The sequence below is a fragment of the Apostichopus japonicus genome, chromosome 12 (assembly GCF_037975245.1).
Source record: "Apostichopus japonicus isolate 1M-3 chromosome 12, ASM3797524v1, whole genome shotgun sequence".
Lineage (NCBI taxonomy): Eukaryota > Metazoa > Echinodermata > Holothuroidea > Aspidochirotida > Stichopodidae > Apostichopus > Apostichopus japonicus.
In genome coordinates, this window is record NC_092572.1 from 26564188 (window position 1) to 26584650 (window position 20463).

The following is a 20463-nucleotide window of genomic DNA, read 5'->3' on the forward strand; positions in this document are numbered from 1 at the left end:
ATGTATATCCATTTTGACTTCGCTCCATTGAGTCCTCAAGTTCTAACCCATATATTTGTAGCAAAGGAAAACTAACTGTAAAACTGCACTTCGATCCGTAGACGTGGCATATGTTTACATTCAACTCAATGACTTCATATTATGAATTACATATGGCTGCAAATGTCAATCAACATGATGCGACTATTATTATCCCGTCAATGATATTCCATCCAAACAAGGTGATTGGCTTTTGATATCGTCATTAATGAATATTTAAATTATTATATTATCATCCAATCATCTTGTTCGACGTTTCAGATTGTTTCATTATAATTATTCTGACGTCAGTAAAGTGAATACTATTGACCAATCAAATGTGATAGAATTGACCTCATCCTCGGCAAAGATTTATGAATGAAGATTTTGCAATAGGTACTCGTGTATGGACGTCCCGCAATGCCGCAATGCTGTGTACGTGTGTTTATGTAGTGCAGGCAGTACTACTGTAGTCTCAGCCAGTCAGGTTTCACGGAGCTAGTTTATGACGAGTGCCGAATGTACGACTTTCAAGCGATTTTCGAAAGAAATTACTTCGGAAGCGATGTGTCAGTGGCAAAATTGTTTAGTACTGTGTCAGTGATATTCTTATAAACAAGGTTACACTGTTCCGAAGACTGGTCTCTCATTATTTCCACGTGGAAACCTGGTTTCGGAATATTATTACAACAGTAAGTCTTTACCATTCAAAGATAGGCCTATCTCATGTGTGCGACTATCAAAATTAATAACGCTAACCTCCATTAACTGTGTTTACAAGAGCTTCTGCCGATATTGCTTTACTGAAGAATTCAATACTAGTTTTATGACATATGAAGCTTACGTCTTTGTAATATCCGTCAAATAAATATAATATGGGGCTACACTTAGACAGGCTAAGTGTAGGTGGGTCGGGAGACCTGGCGTTACAATTAATACGTTAAGCCTAATAAGTACTATTATTAATGTCATGTGCACTGTGATATTAGTAGTCGTTGGTTTGATCCTACACTACAGTAAATGAATGTAATGGCTTAAAATAGATATGTAACCTTATGAGTACATTGAAATTGTATGTTATGCAGGTAGGCTTGTATAGTTGGAGACTGTTCAGTGTTCTACAGTAAGTGCTTGATATGATATAGCCAAGACTTCCAACAATACATACAGATGGAGGTCAGTGCATATGTGTGAGGGGAGGGGGTGGGGGAGGGGGTTGGGAAGGAATTAATTTACACCTGACCTAGGCCTACATGGTCTGGATGTTTGGATGCTCAGTGGACTCTTTGCTCCATTCCGCATCTGAGTATATCTACTTCAGAATATTAGTTTTACTCTAGTCTTGGTAGACTTTTGGGATCATATGTCCCATTCATGGTCGGTCGGTATATTCCACTATTAAGTAGGGGTGTTCTGTATTTGAATAGAATCTTAAACAGTCGTTGTTTGTCGTTCTCAAATTATTTTGAGAATGGCATTTCACATCCCTAACCTATTTTAATGTAGTGAATTGAAATTGTTTATATTAATTATACCTAAACTATGCTGACCTTGGTCATTTTTAAAAACTCGACACCAACTTAAAGTATTATCGAATGGTATAGTCCAAAATAAATCAACTGGCAACAATTTTTTCGTTCCCCCCATTCCTCATTCGAGCATCTGTATAAATCATTCCGATTCTTGACTTTGACCTTATTTACTAATCCACATCTTAACGAGCATTAATTACGTAGATTGTTTTTACTGATTCTTTTAATGGGTTGAGTCAGCATCGAAATATTGTTGTACTAACTGATCTACAGTATGTCTTGGAAGTATGACTACTGGATTTGGGACATTTGATATGTGTGATTTTATGATGGTTTAAGCCAAAGCCCTTTAAAATAGAAGGATGTATGATTGGCACAAATCGAGTAAAATTTTCTCCTTACGAGCCATGTTGGGTGGGTACGGAGTGGGGTGATTAGTTTATCAAACCTGCAATCCTTCCCATTAGATTAGAATGCTTCTTATTGACATGGTGCTCATCATTAGGGTACAAACAAAGCCCACATACTTGAGAGGAAGGTTGGGGAGGGAGGGGGTGGGGGGACTAATTCCACTTGAAAATATTGACTGCTTGAGGCACTTTGAATCATTTTCCATTGTATCCAAGGTACAGTATCAATATTTTCATGATCGTTTCATTTTCTTTCTTCAATCCATAGGTACCTTTAATTTGTCTTTCAAGTTTCGCCCGATGTCAAGCATGGTCATGAGAACATATAGTGAGTACTCTGCAGTACCGGATGCCTGCAACTATGGCCAGCCACAGGACCTCATGAATAATCATCAGAGTGCTTGTATGGTAAATATTCATATATATGTCACAGTCTTGTTTATTATCAGGCCAGATAACATCACCAAAAATTTTGTGGTTGCAAGTACTTATTTATCCCTATTTTATGTATCTATAAATATGTTATATTTTGGAAGTACAAGGAAAACATGTTACGGTCATTTCAGGGTTCCACTTAAATTCATGAGATTTTGCCCTCTTTAATTCTTTTACGAGGTCTAGTCTAATTTTGTGCTGATATATTAGGGGATTTGGGGGTTGGGGTGGGAGGGGAGGGGGTGAATGGTTTAAATCATTTTCTGGTAGTCACAGCTCACATTACTCAGGGTATAATTTAGTGATCAAATTTTGTCTAGAAGTTTTTCATGGCTCTGAAGTTTTTTGTCTCAGACTTTAAAATAATATGCTTCCCTGTGTAAAGGGAAACAAGGTACAGTATGCATCTTTGGACTTGTATAGCAACTTGACCGTTTTGCCTAGCAATTAGCAATGCGTTACAAGATAAATTATTCCATGATTACATTATCAACTACGTCAGGTGACTAAAGTTACCTTATAGCTGATCCAACAATTGATGGTCAAGTGGGAGGGGGCAGTACTTTCTAGGGGGGTGGGGGAGGGAAGCAGGCAGTATTGCTCAAACTTTATTTCTAAAAAAAACATTTTCTTAAAAAAAAATTTGGTGACCAGATACATATTTTTTATCGGGGTGGGGGGTGGGGGAAGAGTTAGGGTCCAATAAAATAGACTATAAGCTAGAAGGTCAAATAATGGTCAGCCATGTTCCCAGTGTTATTGGAAGCCATTTTACCGCCACTCTTCATGTGCTTTTTCTTCGCTAGTGAGACACTTTAAGAAAAAAATTAATAAAATTGTCCAATATTTAGTAACCAGCATTTCAATATATCTGGACACTAGAAATATGTTCCGAAATCTGTAAGAAGATGATTCGAGAGCCACTGTGAAGTTAACTTTGAAAACAGCCTGAAAATTGAAACGTTAATATTTGGAGGTTTTACAAATGGTTGGGCTACAAAGTGTATCTTAAATATAATATGCACCTTTTTAATTATTGCACAATGAAAGAAAATGTAATGGATTACTATTTTTGAAGTTTTTTTATCGACATCATACTCAGACTTTGGAAGAACTAATAAGAACTTAAAATTATATACATATTTATCAGTTTGCAGTTATTTACACTTTGTAGACTTTACACCTTTCGATATGGTCTTCTGCTAAAGTCAATAACGCGCATTGTGTTCGTCAGCTCTTATCGTAAAAACTTGTCAAGAATCGGAAACGACTGTTTCTTTTACAAGCCACCAGTTCAAAGAATTTTATTTTTAAATCTATTTTGAAAGACTGAACTGTGTTTGCCAAAAGTTCTCTCTCGCTCAGAGTACAGCTTGACAATACGCTGGGCACGCACAGCGTAAAATAGTATATTGTTCTCGGTTCACACAGTTATGAATGGGAGTCGTAATAGATATTGAAGGAACTTCCACCGAACCACAATAGATCAAAATTATTGTCACGCTTCCCAAGTTTTCTTTGCTTTTTGCATTTTTTTACTGCTGGTGTTGGTGACTCATTCCGTAAAGAGAACTTTTGTAAAAAAAAAATATAAAAAAAACTACCAAATACCAATTTTAGTGTATTTAAACAACATCCATTTATGGGTTGTTTTTTGTAGGTTTTTGGCTGTATTTGATAAAGGTCTGTATATGTATAGACTCACAGGGACTACTAAATGTGTAATATGAATATTAAGTACTATACTATAGCCAACTCCCATTCATACTGTACAGTAGTCTAGAATAAATTTATAAACTTCACTGCAAGCTTATATGATTTATAGTGACCATTTTAATCTTACTCAAGTTGGGATGTTTGTAGACCTTAACCACAGTCAATTGTTTCCCTTCAAAAGGGAGGAAAACCTAGATTATCACCTCTGTCACAGTATCAGAGGTTTTGGTTAAATGGGTGTAAATATAAGGCTCAGCCCAAAACCACAGATTTACCAAATCAGGCAGAAAGATTTTCTTTTCAGATGACTGTAACAAATTACTAATACTTTGTTGTTAGAATCTTATAGCTGTATTGTACATGATGTTTATAGGTGGTATGCTGTATAAAAGCGAGAAAAACTATTGATACAAAGAATCAAATTGCTTGAATAATCTAAAGCAAAAAAACCTGTACATAGATTGAGAACAAAAGAAAAGGAAACAAACTTAAATTGGGCAAATGAACAGACAACTTAATTGGACCTCGAGATTGGTTGATAAACTTTGTAAAATTGTGACCAAGGCATGTAGAGTGATTTCGATAAATGTACTTCCCATTAAAAGTGCCATCAAGTTAAGAAAGGACTTGACCCTAAAAAGTTGAGATTTTGTAGATATATATATTTATATCTATGTCAAAGAATTGATGAAACGGTGAATTATTTACTAGCAATATGTATGTCAGCAATTCATATTATTTTTTCTTAAATTGAAAATTAGCAACTTATCACGCAAGCCAATTTAGCAATTCTCTGCAAAAATGTGAAACTATTGACTTCATTCCATATACAGCGTCAAATTGTTAGCAATTTCTGAAAACTGTTGAAATGGCAAACTGTATAAATAACATTTAATTTTGTAATTTCAACAATTTTACGTCAAATGTTCAAAAGTTCACTTTTTTGTTGTTATAAGCTGCAAAATTTGACAACTTGTGTAGAAATGATGAATGGACATAACATAATACAACTTGCCATAAATTTAAACATTTTCCTATAGATTGTCAAATCATGAGGGTTAAAAGTGTAATCATATGAATTGAGAATTATGATTTCACATAAACAACTGTGAATTAATTTTAAGCTAACAAAATTATAAGAGATGTAGACAATGCCAAGAATTTTGAGTGTATCATGCATATCAAATTATATACTATACATGTATAGTGTCGATACAAAACTTAACACAGTACCTGTACGAATGTTAAGACCTGTCTCGCACAAGGCAGTGAAAAACTGTGTTCCTAGTGTCAGTGGGTGGGGGGCACAGGGGGAACAACCCTGATCGAGCCAGTTCCTGAACGTTAGCATAAACATATTTTAACCCCCCCCCCGGGAAAAAAAACTGTGGTGGGTCAAATACAGTACAGTGTTTATGTACAATATTAAGTACCATCACTGGTTGAAAAAAAAATCTGATTTAAAAAGGAAAAAAGAGAATAAGGAGGTAAAATGTACAAGTATGAAGAAAATCTTCTCAGGTATTTTTGTGTTGTGACCATTCACGAGGGAGTGACCGTTCTATGGCCATTCAGCATATATTTTTGAATGCAATTATAATATGCCTGTCTAAAAGCTGATATTTTCATCAATTGTGGTTAAGTTCAAAATCCAATATTAAATCGATTCATGCATAATTGATAGTTTTTCGATTCATGCAAAATTGAGTTTTCCATAATCAGCCCAACATGTACTGTAGTTCTAATTAGGCAAAAGGGAACAGTTGACTCAACTTGATGCTTTTGCATTTTCATTAGGTCTCAGGGCTTCCCCCGGTATTCATTTTGTAAGGTGGCCTACGTCTCAGTTTTTTTTGCGACCGCCTCGGAAAAACATCATTACCAACATCGCCCCCTCACTGTTTTCTCACCCAGACCCCACCCCCCTCCCCCAGGTATGCTCATCCGGGTCCAGTGTCAGGAATAAGTTACTGTCTCTCACATGAGAAATCCGTTGGGGAAGCCCTCGGTCTGTTCTAAGAAATCTGGCCCAATAAATCCATCACAAAGGACCTGTTGTTATCTTTACCACACATTGTTCACCATTGACAATGTGACATATATGTAGAGTTTATATCTGGAGAAAGACTTAGAGTAAGTCTAGGCTACTACTGTTTATATACTGTTTATTCAGGACTGCTGACTTAACTGTTTATCTAACTGTCCAGTGTTCTCCCAAAGATCGCTCAAGCGGAAATAACTTACAAACTTGTGTTATATTTGCCCCCACCGTAATATGCTCTGGACAGTTTATATCCTTGGGTTTGCACAATTGCAGCACTATCATTTTAAGTCCTTAACCTGAGCAGGAAGCCCTTTAACAGTCAGTAGACCTCACTGTCCTCATCAGGAATTGACACAATTTCTCAATACTGTAATCGTTATTGTACTTCGGAACATCATTGCAAACTAATTACTGGGTTTATTGCGGATTTCAAAAGATTTAAGCGTTGATTTCGGCCCTTCAATATCTCTGGTGAAATTTGAGAGGTTGTGAGTTAAAAGTCATGGACCCGAAACTTTCTTGGATGGAATTGTTGGAGCAAGCAGATATAGTAAGTTAAATTTTTTGACAGGCACTGTAGAATATATAAGTAATAATTAATATAATTAATCAAAGTTTTAGTATTTCTGTTAAAAAGAGAGAGATGTACAATTTTTTTTTTTTTTTTGGGGGGGGGGGGGTTGAGGCATTTACAGGTTTTATGTTTCTGTTTGATTTCTACAGACTTTAAGACCATCCCATAATACATTGCTAACAGTAGACCTGTCATTAATTTTGGAATCCTTGGATATAATTTAGTCAAGTTTCATACCAAGGAGAGAAATTATTTAAGTAAAAAACTTTCCAAACTTAAAAGGGAAAAAAAGTTAATGTTGGCCCAAGTTTACATCATTTTACATAATCCTAAAATCTATACATTGCTGAATTTTAAGGACATTAACTGTTCTAAGTTCAAAAATGCAAACATTCAATAAAGTACTGTGCTAATTTGGAAGTTAAATGGGAATGGAAACAATTGAACCGTTATCAACCAAGGTAATTTGGAAGTTGGTGGGGGGGGGGGGGAGGAAGGGAAAGGTTAACTTTTGACCATTTGGTACAACTGTTTAACCCCTGTTTAGATTTCAATCCAAAATTTTGACCATGTTTTTTTTATTCATAATTCTAGCCCATTTCCTTCTGTTGAGTTAATTTATTTCCATTTTCAAAATTTGAAGCATCTTTCATTATCTTCTCAAAATTTGTGTGGCAAGGTGAATATTAAAGACCACAGACTATTTATCAGACCGTAATGAAAACCACCTTTTCTTGGTCCGTCTCTGAATTTTAACTCCTTTTAATACCTTAGCTGCCATAATCTAATAATTATTCGACAGTATTGGGTAATCTTCAAACATCGGGAGGGGTGAGTTAAGACAAGCTGAGAGCAAATTAAGGCGATAACTGTGACGCTCTGCAGGAGGTGTCAAAGGTCGTCCTTGGTAATCCAACACGCTAAAATTGTGTAAATGCTGCTTGCATGGACTATATTTTAAGCTTTAAAAATTGTTGGCTTTTTTTTTTTTAACCCTCTGTTTTGCAGAAAAGTGACTGTACCTCAAAATAATTTTAAGAATACCACCAGATTAAAGCTATGGATGTCTGGTAGTTATGCAACATTAACAAAAAATCTTTTTAAGCATATATATATCCATAAAAAACAGTGTAATGTTGCCACTTGGTGTTACAACTGTTCTATTAAACGTTTATATAGCAGGGGCATATATAAGTTGTGGCTAACTAAAAGTTAACAAGAGGTTTAATACAAGGTATATTGTTGCCAAATTTTTTTATAAAGTTACATATCACCAATTTCATACTATAAGACATGGGGTGACAACTGCGGTGCCTTCCAATCATAACGTCCCCAGTTTGAGTCACTCCAAGATTAATGTATATCGTCCAGTTACAAATATGTAGACAATTAACAATTCATAACCATGGATGTTAAATATGAATCTAAGAGACTGACTTTGGTCAGCTTGCGGCTTTGATAAGCCAATGATGGCTTCTTCGCGAGTTCCTGCTTGCAGGAGGATCTAAAATACATACATACAACTCTGTAGTCTCATGTTAGCTACTAATTGTCAATAAAAATCATTTAAGTAATATATTTCTACAAAACACAGATAATGATTGAAATCATTTCCCTCAAACATGTGGTTTGATATGTATGTACATAAAGCCTTGAGTCCGTCTATGTTTACTTTTAGTCTATGATTCCTGTTTGCTCTTGTAAGTTCTGGCCACAAGCCTGACCACAATAATAGTGGTTATATCCCTGGAAGTGTGCAATAAGTGGGAGGCTGGAGGACATGCTGTTTGGTTGCTCTGTGGTTTTATCAAGGGCCTTGCAACCACCCTCTCTAATATGATAGATTCATGGCATATCTTCCCTTTACAACCCCATTGGAATAAATCTTGTTCCCATTAGTGGTGATCCATTTTATGTATGATTGATCATTGTTGGTTGCTAGGGAGTTACCATGCAGAGATTTCCTACAGTACTAGGTCTATAATAGTGATTCTACAGTGATTTCAGATAGAGGGTAGTAATTGCTTAATTAATCTGGGGGGTATAAAATGTGTGGGGGGGGGGGACATTAATGGTTTGTTGTAATGTAGAGTAGGTCCTATATACTATAAAGTGTGTGCTTTCAGTTGGAAAAGCAAGAAGACCTAACTGTGGATGTATAGCAGTTAGTACACATACTAGTATGTCAATTCAAATAGCATGTGTAAGGAAATTATGTGTAGAATAATTACAACTTAATCAGTTATTGAGAAGAAAGGAGACAACTAAGAATCCAAAATGGTAAGGGTTGGCTAGGAGGGGTTGGTGCATGGTGGGATGGGTTCGGGAAACCCCCCCCCCCCTCTTGACCCATCACTCTTGAATGGCACACCATGTGTAAGTTCAGTTGTACATGAGAGTCCTTAAGAGAGTTTAAGTTGATGATCTATCCCATTAAAGGTATTGAAGACTCGCCCCAAACCGCGTGCCCCGCTTTGAAAAAGTTAACTATTCCATTGCTTTCAAGTGAAGTTTTCTCCTTGTCGCTACAAAATGCAGACAGTAATGAAACGTGATACCTTGTAATCTTTAGGTGGACCTGAGATGTCCGTCACTGCTATGTACACTGTGTTGTGGGTGATGACCGTAGCTGTATGTACTGACAATACACTAGTGTCTAATAACCTACAGTAACAAGCTGTGTGTGTGTATTTTCTGGGATGGATGGTGGTGTCTAACACTTCTGTTACACCTCATTCAAAACTAAGTCAGATTACCGGCATGAGACGTTTCTTTTTGCACGAGTCTTCACACCCTTTAAGAACAACTACGTGAACATACGCACATGTTTATTTAGATATTGGCACGTCGTGACCTGTTCTGTATTTGATTTTTCTTCAAGGGCGCATACATATTGTCTGGAAAGTAAAACTAAGTTGCCAAGCTCGTTAACTTTGTTATTTATTTTATCCTATCAGTCATTATCAGCATTGTTCATGTGTTTTATGTTTTGGCTGTGGAAAAAAAATGAAAAAATCCCCTCAATTATACTTATAAAGTTAGTTTGAAAACGTTCATTTAGTGCTTTAAATTTAGACAGATCAAATCAATTTTGTGTGTTTATATCTTATCTTAAAAGAGCAAGGATTTTGTGTCCATTATTTAATTTCCTGTGACCCCCCTGTGTCGCGATATTGTAACTGTAGGAGAGAGAGTGCTAGGTCTTAATGTGCCGAGAGACAATAAGATATCCAGTTCTATAGCCCTTAATTCTTTGTATATAATCCTTGCTTTGAATTTGATTAAATTTAATCCCTCACCTCATGAAGCAACTTCCTGTGTTAGAAGTTATCGATATTTAGTATACGGCTAATTGGATTGCTAGAAGTTTTTTTTGGAGAACCCCCCTCCGATGAAAATGGTGCATCCCTCCTCGATGGGCATTCGAAGGCTAATTCTCCAGTTAAGTGGCTGATTTCCCTTTTTAATTAGAATGGACCAATAACAGCCTTTTTGTGACTCACACGCAAAGTTTTTTTCTCTCATTCTGTGAGTCCGTGTTATAGATACAGGCAGTGTTTTAACTTTCTTTTTTCGACAACGACACATTCAAACGGTCACTGAGTTTGAGACGCAGACTTGTGCTTAAGTTCTCTATAGGGCCTATGTATACACATATCCATTCAATATTCATTGGAGCGTGATACATTAGCTTTGATTGGGCTGTTTGTATCTCTTGCTTCGGCCATGTTGAGCTGAGTGACTTCGTAATCGGTTCAGTCCTTTCGTTTTTTTCATTGTTGTCGCCCTGTTTGCCTTGTAACTGAAGGCATGCTTTCTCTTTCAAACGGAATGCTTTGAGGCATGTGCTACGTACGTCGGTCTCTTAACCCTAACACACACCGTTCTCTTATCGGAACTCTTCCTTTCTGCCCGAGGAGATATCTGTGGTAGTCGACCATACCTTACTTAACAGGTTTGTGCCAACCTTGTCGTAATTCAAGACATTTTTTTGAAGTACTGTTTACATGCACTTTTTTGCTTACGTTTAACTCTCTTCTTTTATTTCACTATGTTGCAGTTTATAGTTACTAATATGAATGTGAGAGACTGACTTCGGTCAGCTTGCGGCTTTGATAAGCCAATGAGGCTTCTTCGCGAGTTCCTGCTTGCAGGAGGATCTAATATACATACATGTATACATTTAGTCTCAGTCTAGAAAATCCTAAATCGATTCATTTGAATTGAACTGTATAAATTGATATGCACTGAAGCATCAGAAATCCATCCATGATGTAATATATATTTATTTTGGTCTCTTTGTTATATATATATCCACCAGTTTTTCGAGATACGATAATTACTTACCTCGTTGTTGTTCTAACTCAATAACATGCAGTACAGTGTTCAATATTATAGCAATATTATTAGATAAATCCAGATATGTAACAGGTCTGGAGTTTGGCCTCCAAGTGAAATTTAGCAATTTAAGCAAAGCAGGCTTATCGCTTTAGACTGTGATAGAGGGCTTGGCTCTAGTTCCTTTGGCAATGTTGTTTACATTTTGTCCCCAAGTTTTCAGCAGTTTAGTTTATTAATCATAAATTTGCCTAGTCTTAATTAAAACAAGATACCACTGTATATCATGCAAGGACATTCCTCCTTCCCCTACCCCATCTCCCCCTCCCCACACCGATACATATTTCCTCCAAATTTATGCAGATTTATTTATGAAGATTATCCCGCAAGTTACTACTGAATCTGTTAGATTCTATTAATTAAACAAAAAATCAGACACACTTTACTGTTTAAGTCTAAATCATATAGATCTATAGATATATAACAAATTAGGGATTCTCAATAATTTTCTGTTTTGAGAACTTTTTGGAATACATATTTTGACTTACTTTTAATGCTAATGAAATGAAAGTTTCTGCCATAAAGTAACATCTTTGACCTCTTGTTATTTGTGCAATTATTGAAAGTTTCTTGATAACATGTTGAAATATGACAACCTATTATTACATTTCGTAATTGTCAATTTCACTTTCATGCAAATTCATGCTAAAATTCTTTTCAGAAAAGAGTTAGAAGAATATTCGGACAACTTCTTTATTAACATATCTTCATTAGTTTACACCAGTCTAGAAAAACAAATTAAATTGTAATTACTGTATGTGGTTAAAATTGAAAATTGAGTTACTAATCTTTGAAAGTGTCGTTCTATTAATTTGATTCCAAAATGTTCATATATAAACAGTATCTTTCAGTGTCATACATTTCATGTGTTTGTAATTAAACATTTGACTGGCAACATTACAATGAAAATTATTACTCTTTGAAAGTTAAAGTTGAAGTTTTTTTCAGTATTGTTTGAGGCCAAAGCCCCTCACATGACTTTCCAACTAAACCCCTGGTCATTGGTAACTTGTCACACCCACACACCAAAGTGTGCACAATTCAAACACCCCCCCCCCAGGGCCTTATAGTTGCATCACAACTACGTGTACCCTGGGGGACCACCCATAGGGGGCAGCAGCCACAAGTCTGTGCACTCAACTATATTTCCAAGTTACATGGCAAAGTCCCCATTTATACACGTGGGTTAAGAGAGTCAATGGAGATAAAAAGTGCCTTGCCCAAGCACACAATGTAATGATCTGGCAAGGACTTGAACGTGCGGTCCTTAGATCACAAACCTCCACTGTCTCAAACCACGACATTTGCCAGACATTTTACATTTCATCGCAGGTTTATTAAAAGATTTTGTACTTGTTGCATCTCATTATACAGTGGGCAGGAGGGTAATTTCAACATTTGAAGCCCCACAGCTCAAACAGTATATATCATGATAATTCCCAATTTCATCTCAGATGTCGTTGCTTGTTTATGTAGTACTCATATATGTTTTCACGGTTGTAGTATATTATATTTTGTGTATATGTTTGTTTGTTTATAGCTCATCGATACTTTGTTGAATGTTCCTCTTTATAAGTTTTATAAGTTATTATTATTATATCATTATTATTATTAGCACTGCAGAGTACAGCAGTTGTGCACTTGTAATTTCTTACTCAAGAACGATACCGGATTCTGATAATCACATTTTGATTGGGGAAGTTTACCAATCGAAAAATACTTTCAAAAACTCTTTCCTTATATATGTACGTGACTGTCTTTTAAAATTGTCACATTTAATAATTTATTTTTATATCCTTGAGTGTGACTCACATGAATTTCTGGAAACCAAAATCTTTCCACCAAAATACTCAAATGAATTAGTACCGGATATACCTGCTAGAAACCATGAAGACATGATCCGTGCTCTTTCTGACCTCTTTGGAAAGTATGTTACCGTGGTATCATGTCGTGATGACATCACATTAGTACTACTATTTCATTATCTATTATTAAATTTCACGCTTGGTGGCGTCGTGAATATTTAAAATGTTCACATCTTTCTGAATTTTCATCTTAATTTATTTTTGCTTTTTCATTCTCTTTCTTTTGTTAAGGTTGACTACATCCGAGAATTGAAACAAGAAGCAGAGAGCTCCTCCAGTATGCTGTTGCCTAGCAACCATCTCTGCATCAAATCGGAAACCAAACTGCAAGAAGTTCCCACCGGATTTGACTTACCTGACGAGTTGGCTACCCCGTCGTTCAGTGAGTTTCTACTTTTTCCCCAATTTTTGTTTCCTTTTCGCTCGAAGTTTCACCGAACGTCGGGTCTCTCGGTAAATTTAGGGGGTCCGATTGTCGACTGATTGCTTTGGAACGTGACACAGTCACGCTGTGACAGAGCTTTACTATCCTATACAGTAGAGATTGCGACCGAAGATCCAAGAACTCGTGAGAAACGGTTGAAAATTGTTAAAGCAAAAGCTGTTAGTAACAAAACGTGTAGCTGTCTTCCTGGGTGGTAGATTCGGAAGGAGGTGTAAGTGGGCGGTGCCCGAGGAGCGAGGGCGCAGTGCTAAAAACGTTCCAACGTATAGTCAGGAAGATGGGAAAGTGCAGATATGGAGCGGAAACAGGTATAAAGTATCGTCGCTGGTAAATCCCCAAACCAGTCAGTTTTGGGGTTGTGTATGGAGATTGCTACATTTTTTGAAATATTGAGGGTCAAATGATAGTTACCGATAGATACTGGCTGTTACAATTATCGCTGTACACGTATCACCAAAGTGGACCCTGTTTACATTCAGTAATGACACTATTGCTATGTACCATGGGCACCTTTCAAAACTGAATTTTGAAGCCTCTAGATTTATGGAAAGCTAAAAGTACTGTAAAATTTCGAAATTTCGAGCAAACAAAGTTTGTTTTCCTAAAATGTCCATGTGCATTTACCAATCAAGGCCGGTTATAATTGGTAGAATTTAGTTCATGAATATCCATGATGCTCTTGCTACAATTGACTAGATTTATGGAAAGCTAAAAGTACTGTAAAATTTCGAAATTTTGAGCAAATGAAGTTTGTTTCCCTAAACTGTCCCCGTGCTTTTACCTATAAAGGTTATAATTGGTGATGCTCTTGCTACAATTGACTATATTTATGGAAAGCTAAAAGGACTGTAAAATTTCCAAATTTTGAGCAAACAAGGTTTGTTTCCCTAAAATGATCTCCCATGCTTTTACCTACAAGTGTTATAATTGGTAGAATTTAGTTCATGCATATTCATGATGCTCTTGTTCTGATCAAGTTTACACAGTTCGAGATTCTTGTCAGGGTTACTCTCCGATCTGTCTGCCCGTCTGTGATGGAGAATTGGGTCGTGGAGTTCACCACAAGTTTTCTATTCTTACTTCTTTAAGAGTCCTCATGGAAAGTTTCCTCGCGTTTTTTGAAATGTAGCTTAAAATTAAAGACCGACAAGGAAGTGCTTGATTAAAGAGCCCAATATTAATTACCACACTTGCAGATATAAGTGGAATTAGTCAATCCTCATCAGACGCCCGTATATGTACTCGACGAGCTCTTTAATTGGCGTGGCAGACCGCAGTCCCCCCTCGAACCTATTTGCATTTTAGAATTTCTTTTGTTTGTGAGAAATTCCCACGTCGTCGTGGTCCTTGCAGGGAATCTGGCGTTTGATTGGTGGACTATCAAACTGATTTGCATAGATGTAATGAACCTTTGAGGGGAGTGATTAGTTCACAGGAAGTGAGGCTTCCTATCTCGAAGACCACCTGTTTCCTGGACAACATGAAACAAATATGCCCAGCTGTTCAGGCTTGTCCTAAGTTCTGTGATTATATATATATTGAGTTTACAATCATAGCAACTTAATGTACAAGACCACTACATGTACCACACATCGTGGTTAAGTACCAACCCTTATTATGACCTATGGAGTTGAACAATCACAGAGGTGGTTAAGCATTTGGGAGGTGTCGTGTGTTCCATCCCAGGCCGCCCAAAAATTAAGGTGTTGTTTTTTCTTTCCATACAAGAGAAAATCCACATTTTTTCTCATCTGAAATTTCGTCCACATCGTTAAATATATTATAAAATGGGCTAAAAATCGTGGACTGGATATCCACCCTAGTGACCCTATGATGTAATGTGTTATGAGTAATAAGTGGTTCTGCTTCTCTCACATGATACATATATGGCTGATTTGAGATGATAGAACTCTGCCTTCCGTACTGATATTTAATCATGGATTTGGGTTAATTGTGCAATATGCTAGAAGGGGGAGGGAAGGGATGGGGGGGGGGCGAGAATGAAAAATCCTGAAGATGGTCACACATGTGTCCATTTCACAGAATATGTTGATACTGGATAGTAATATCTATAGTAAGTGCTTATAACTGGCTAACTTGTTTAATAGTTCTATTTTAACTTTCTCTGAAAAATACAATATTGGTCCACAAAAGTTTTATATTTTACTTACAGTAGAACGTTAAATTAGGCCAAGACTTGAGAAAAGCGAAAAGGGAGCAATGATAAAGGTTTTAACAATATTTTTTCACATTGCACTGTATGGATGGAATTGGGGAGAGGGGGGGGGGGGTAGTTTCTTGTGCAGATTTAAAGATATTTATAAATCTACAAAATATGTTAAACATTTTCATTCAAATTTTGAGTAGCAGGTTTGAAAACTCTCTCAATAAAATATACTTTTATAGTGTTTCGATCCTGGGTACAAGACCGCCATATATACGTCTTAGCATGTTTACCGTATGTACATTTAGCAACTGTGCCTATATCAGCCACTGCTCAGAGGGAATAGCTTTAACTCTCAAACCGGTTTGCCCTTTTTGAGGTCGTATCGAACTTTCTGCTTGGTTTACGTTTGACGTCACAGGAAATTTGAAAGCATTCGGGAGGAAAGACCCTTTGTTGTGTGTTTAGTCCCGTAGTAAGCCCTTGACAAGGTTCGGCGGCGTAGGCGGTTTCCTAAAATAAGAGCTGTAGGGCCCTGAGTACATCCTGCAGTCATGGGAGGGCAGCGCAGTAGGAAATGTAAGTCACTGCTGATCAACCTTACTGACGGCTGACTCTCTCTTTATAGCTTCGACTGGGTGTCGATGCATCATGGACGTTAGTGGGGCCTGTTTGAATTGAGAAAGTTCATTTGGAATATATGTACTGTACATAATTAGTATATATACAGTCAATTGGATCTACCATACAGCTAGGTCTGCTTAAATTAAAGGGTAAAAACGTCTAGTAAGTGTAGTACTAGTGGTGTTGGACTGGTGTATTGTTGGTGTACTAGTGGTGTACCGCCGATGTATGATCAGTGGTGTACTAGTGGTGTACTACTGTATCAGTGGTGTACTGGGCACTGCATCAGTGGTGTACTAATTGTATATGTACCACCTGTGTATGATCAGTGGTGTACTAGTGGTGTACTAGTGTATTAGTGGTGTTCTGAGCACTGCATCAGCGGTGTACCGCCGATGTATGATCAGTGGTGTACTAGTGTTGTACTACTGTATCAGTGGTGCACTGCTGTCTCAGTGTTCTACTAGTGGTGTACCACCGGTGTATGATCAGTGGTGTCCTAGTGGTGTAAGTACTGTATCAGTGGTGCACTGCTGTGTCAGTGTTCTAGTGGTGTACTACTGGTGTTCTACCGGTGTATTAGTGGTGTACTAGTTTTGTACTTCTGAAGAAGAATGCAGCTTTATGGATACAATGCTACGCAGGACTTGATTAAAGACAGTATGAGCTCCTTCACAATATGGGGGGAAGGGGTGGGGTGGAAGATGGCCCCCCCCCATAATTTTCACAGCAATAATTGACATTGTCCCTATTTGTGCCTCGGGGGGGATGGAGGGGAGGGAGATATGAAGAGGGGTGGGTTGGATAGCTCATTTTGGTCAAAACCAATTGTTCCAAAAACACAAAACAGCCAGAAGTTGGTATTGTGTTTGCTGCAAAGGATTATAGTTAAAGTTTCATATACTTCCATAGAAACCAACAAGGATTAACTCCTGGCATGATGAAAATTTCTGCCAATGGGGGGGGGGGGAGGGGGATGTTTCTGGCTAGTACGATACATCTTAGCATAGATTTCCTAATTACTAGTGTGAAGATCCTGGTGTGATTGAAGATTTAGACAGAGCAATTTGATGACTAAAATGGATACCAGATGCTTTGACATCGCGTGTTGAATGATGGCAGTTCTATAGGGACGTCCTTGTAATGCTGAACACATGGTCATATGTACAGTATACACTAGACAGTGTAGGCTGCACTCATGAACTGATTACAAGTAGGCTAGGGTGCTCTACAAACAGACATACATGTACATCCATACATACATATGTATAGCATATATAAATATATATGTATAGCATATATAAATATATATGTATAGCATATATAAATATATATATATATTTATATATATAAATATCCATCCATCCATCCATCCATCCATCCATACATCCATACATACATACATATGTATAGCATATATAAATATATATGTATAGCATATATATATATATATATATATATATATATATATATATACATACATACATATATCACAGGAGTGGGAAGTTTGTGCTCTTCTGATAATGAACAGAATGTCAGAATGTAACATGTATATAAATCACAACAAAATTCCAATTAAAAAGTATGGTTTCCATGGTGAACATACTTCTGCTGTCTTGAGGGATTAATTTAGTTTTTTTGTTTTTGTGTTTGTGTGCGTGTATATCATAAGCTCAGTTTAGCAATTAGTTTAACATTGTCACTTAAACACTGTAATTCTGACATTTTGCAATAATAGAAGCTATTCTCCGGTTTGCCGAAGATGTTATTTTAACATACTGTAGATCTCCTCCATGGATGATGCAATAAATTACGCGGCATATTTGTCCTTTGATTTTAAGAGCGCCCTTTTGAAATTTTTACAACATAAGTGAGTCATGATTTTATCACGTCTCTCTCTTTGAAGAGCATGAATTTGGGGTTTCATCACTGTTCCATATTGAATCGGCTGTTACTGTATGAGAAATGTTTCACCCATCTCTCAAAATATCTGAAATACAGAAATGTGATTTACTAAACTATTTGCACTTCAGTGATGACAATTAGCCCCACTGTTCCCTGTGCTTCACCGGGCCTTCCTTTGCTCCCCCTCTTTATAATTCTTGCAGCATATTTTCTGTGACATAAACAGAAGTATTCTTTACTCACCCATCTGCTTGGGTGTGGTCCTTCTAAATTTATTGTTATTATATATTAATTGCGGCGCAATACAGAAAGGAATAGTTGCAGGGAAGTGTCCCCTCGATATTTAATTAACAGATAATTAACGATTAAAAAAAAATAAAAAATATCCATTACTTCAGGTGAACAGTAAAAGTCTATTCTAAACAGTAGAGCTAGCACTTGGACGTTTCGGCAGTGTTTGAATCCTGATCATTACGATCATGATTATCATAATTAATTTTTATGATTATGGATCGAAGCATCCATAAAAGCATTTCGTGTTTATTTCTGTTACAAAAATTGTGTTTGTCTGTGAGAAAGAGAAAATGCAAGCACATTTATCAATATATTTAAAAATTTGTCCGTTGAAATTTTGTCGTTGTTTTTTAACCATGAATTTTTCCCCTTCTTTTTCCTCCTCTACAGATTTGCACAGTACTCTGCCTCCCCCCACCCCGGGCACGAGCGCGCGTATGACTGCCTGCCTCAAGGAAAGCTTTAGCAGCTTCCAGAAAGAACGAGAGCGGCTCGGGATCCCGCAAGGTGAGTGTTTGGTTATGTAATAAAACTTATTCATCTTAAACATTCATGTCTCCTTGGTCAACTCACAAAGTTGCGATTTGTTCCCCCCCATCCCCCCCCCCCTTAACTTGCCAGCCAATTGGACCTGAACATTCAAGAAATGCAGAAATTATGATGTTGGGAAGGTCATTTTTTTTTCCCTACTTTTTGTCCATGCTACTGGCAAATTTAGCTTATCCGATTGGATCTTGGGGTTTCATAGCAAAATATTAGTTTTAACGATTTTGTCCATCAGGAAGTGGGGAGAATTGGTTTCAGTCGTTATTAATGGAGAGCCGTAAAGTGTAGACCATGATTGATCATCTTATGGCTAGTCTTTGAATATTTGGTGGGAATGACAGAAAAATATCAAATCTCAGATAGCAATTTCTTCCGTGGTCAATTCTATGGGTTTGGGAAGATAGTAACTGCAAACAGACTTCACGAAAGACCGATAGCAAGTAACTTGTGTATCTAACAGCTTCCAGCAAAGTTTGAGGGATTCATGCAAATTAGACTTTGTTTTGGCTAGGATGCTTTTGGGGAGTGGCAGTCAGGTGGGATCGAAAGGGAAAGAGGAAAATCGTGAAGTGAAAACACTTGACGGTCATATAGCATGTGGAGCACTTTGCTTCCTCCGTTGGGGATATCAAAATAAAAGTAGTTCGGGGAAACCAGCTTCAGCGAGTGACCGATCTGACGGATGTTTACGTTTTATTTTAAAGGAGATACCTGTGTTTGTTTATAGCTAACTTTAATAAAAAAGAGAAAGGGAAACAAAGTCAGTGTGTCTACTTTCAAGTGTCAATCTTTGCTTTGTTGACAAAAAAAAAATTACCTGGATGGCGAGTTCGACCAGTGAGCTATGAAGGAGGTGAAAAATTGATCGATCAATTAATCGATCGGACCTGTTTGTAGATAGAGACCCAAAGATCGACAACTTTTGAATTGTGGGTCGTTCCATGTTTTTTTTTTCCTTCTATCCCGTTACGGTCCGAATTATCTGATTCTTTCACACAGATCCCCAGAAATGGAGCAAACAGCACGTGGTCGCTTGGATTAGGTGGGCCATCAACGAGCTCAGCCTGGAAGGGGTCAGCGAGGCCAACTTCAACCTGACGGGGGCGGACCTCTGCGGTCTCTCCATGTTGGACTTCCTGTCCCGTACCCCGCCCTTCATGGGCGACATTCTCTGGGAGCACTTGGATATGATGAAGAAAGGTAATATAGTCAGAGCCATTGTGAAAAATTATTAAAACTTTCAGAAACTGGCAAATTATACAATAGGCTGGTGATGCAGGTAACCCTTCCCGTGGCCCAACCCCTCCCCTTCCCCTGCCCACTACCATGTGCCCCAACATCAAGAGGCACCTGTGAACATTGCCACGCAAGTGTACCAACATCCTATGTTTGGGCTGTGCTTGCAAAAGTAAAAACAAATATTTACCAGGCCAGGGGTAGGGGGGTGGAGGGGTCACCATATGTGGGTCCTTAAGGTCCCAGAGGGTGTCAAC

General features: G+C 37.4%; 1 protein-coding gene across 2 annotated transcripts in view; it reads left to right on the forward strand.

Moving 5' to 3' along the window:
- Positions 1-460: 460 nt before the first annotated feature.
- The window catches only part of LOC139976716 (transforming protein p54/c-ets-1-like), a 31340-nt gene continuing 11337 nt past the window's right edge, over positions 461-20463 (forward strand). The window contains exons 1-5 of one of the 2 annotated variants that reach the window (XM_071985380.1): positions 461-710; positions 2229-2368; positions 13224-13374; positions 18815-18931; positions 19970-20170. In XM_071985380.1, coding sequence (XP_071841481.1) covers positions 2261-2368; positions 13224-13374; positions 18815-18931; positions 19970-20170 — 577 coding nt within the window. In that variant the 5' untranslated portion in view covers positions 461-710; positions 2229-2260. Of the gene's footprint in view, positions 711-2228; positions 2369-10294; positions 10685-13223; positions 13375-18814; positions 18932-19969; positions 20171-20463 lie in introns of those variants that run through there. The other variant, XM_071985381.1, reaches the window with a different exon arrangement.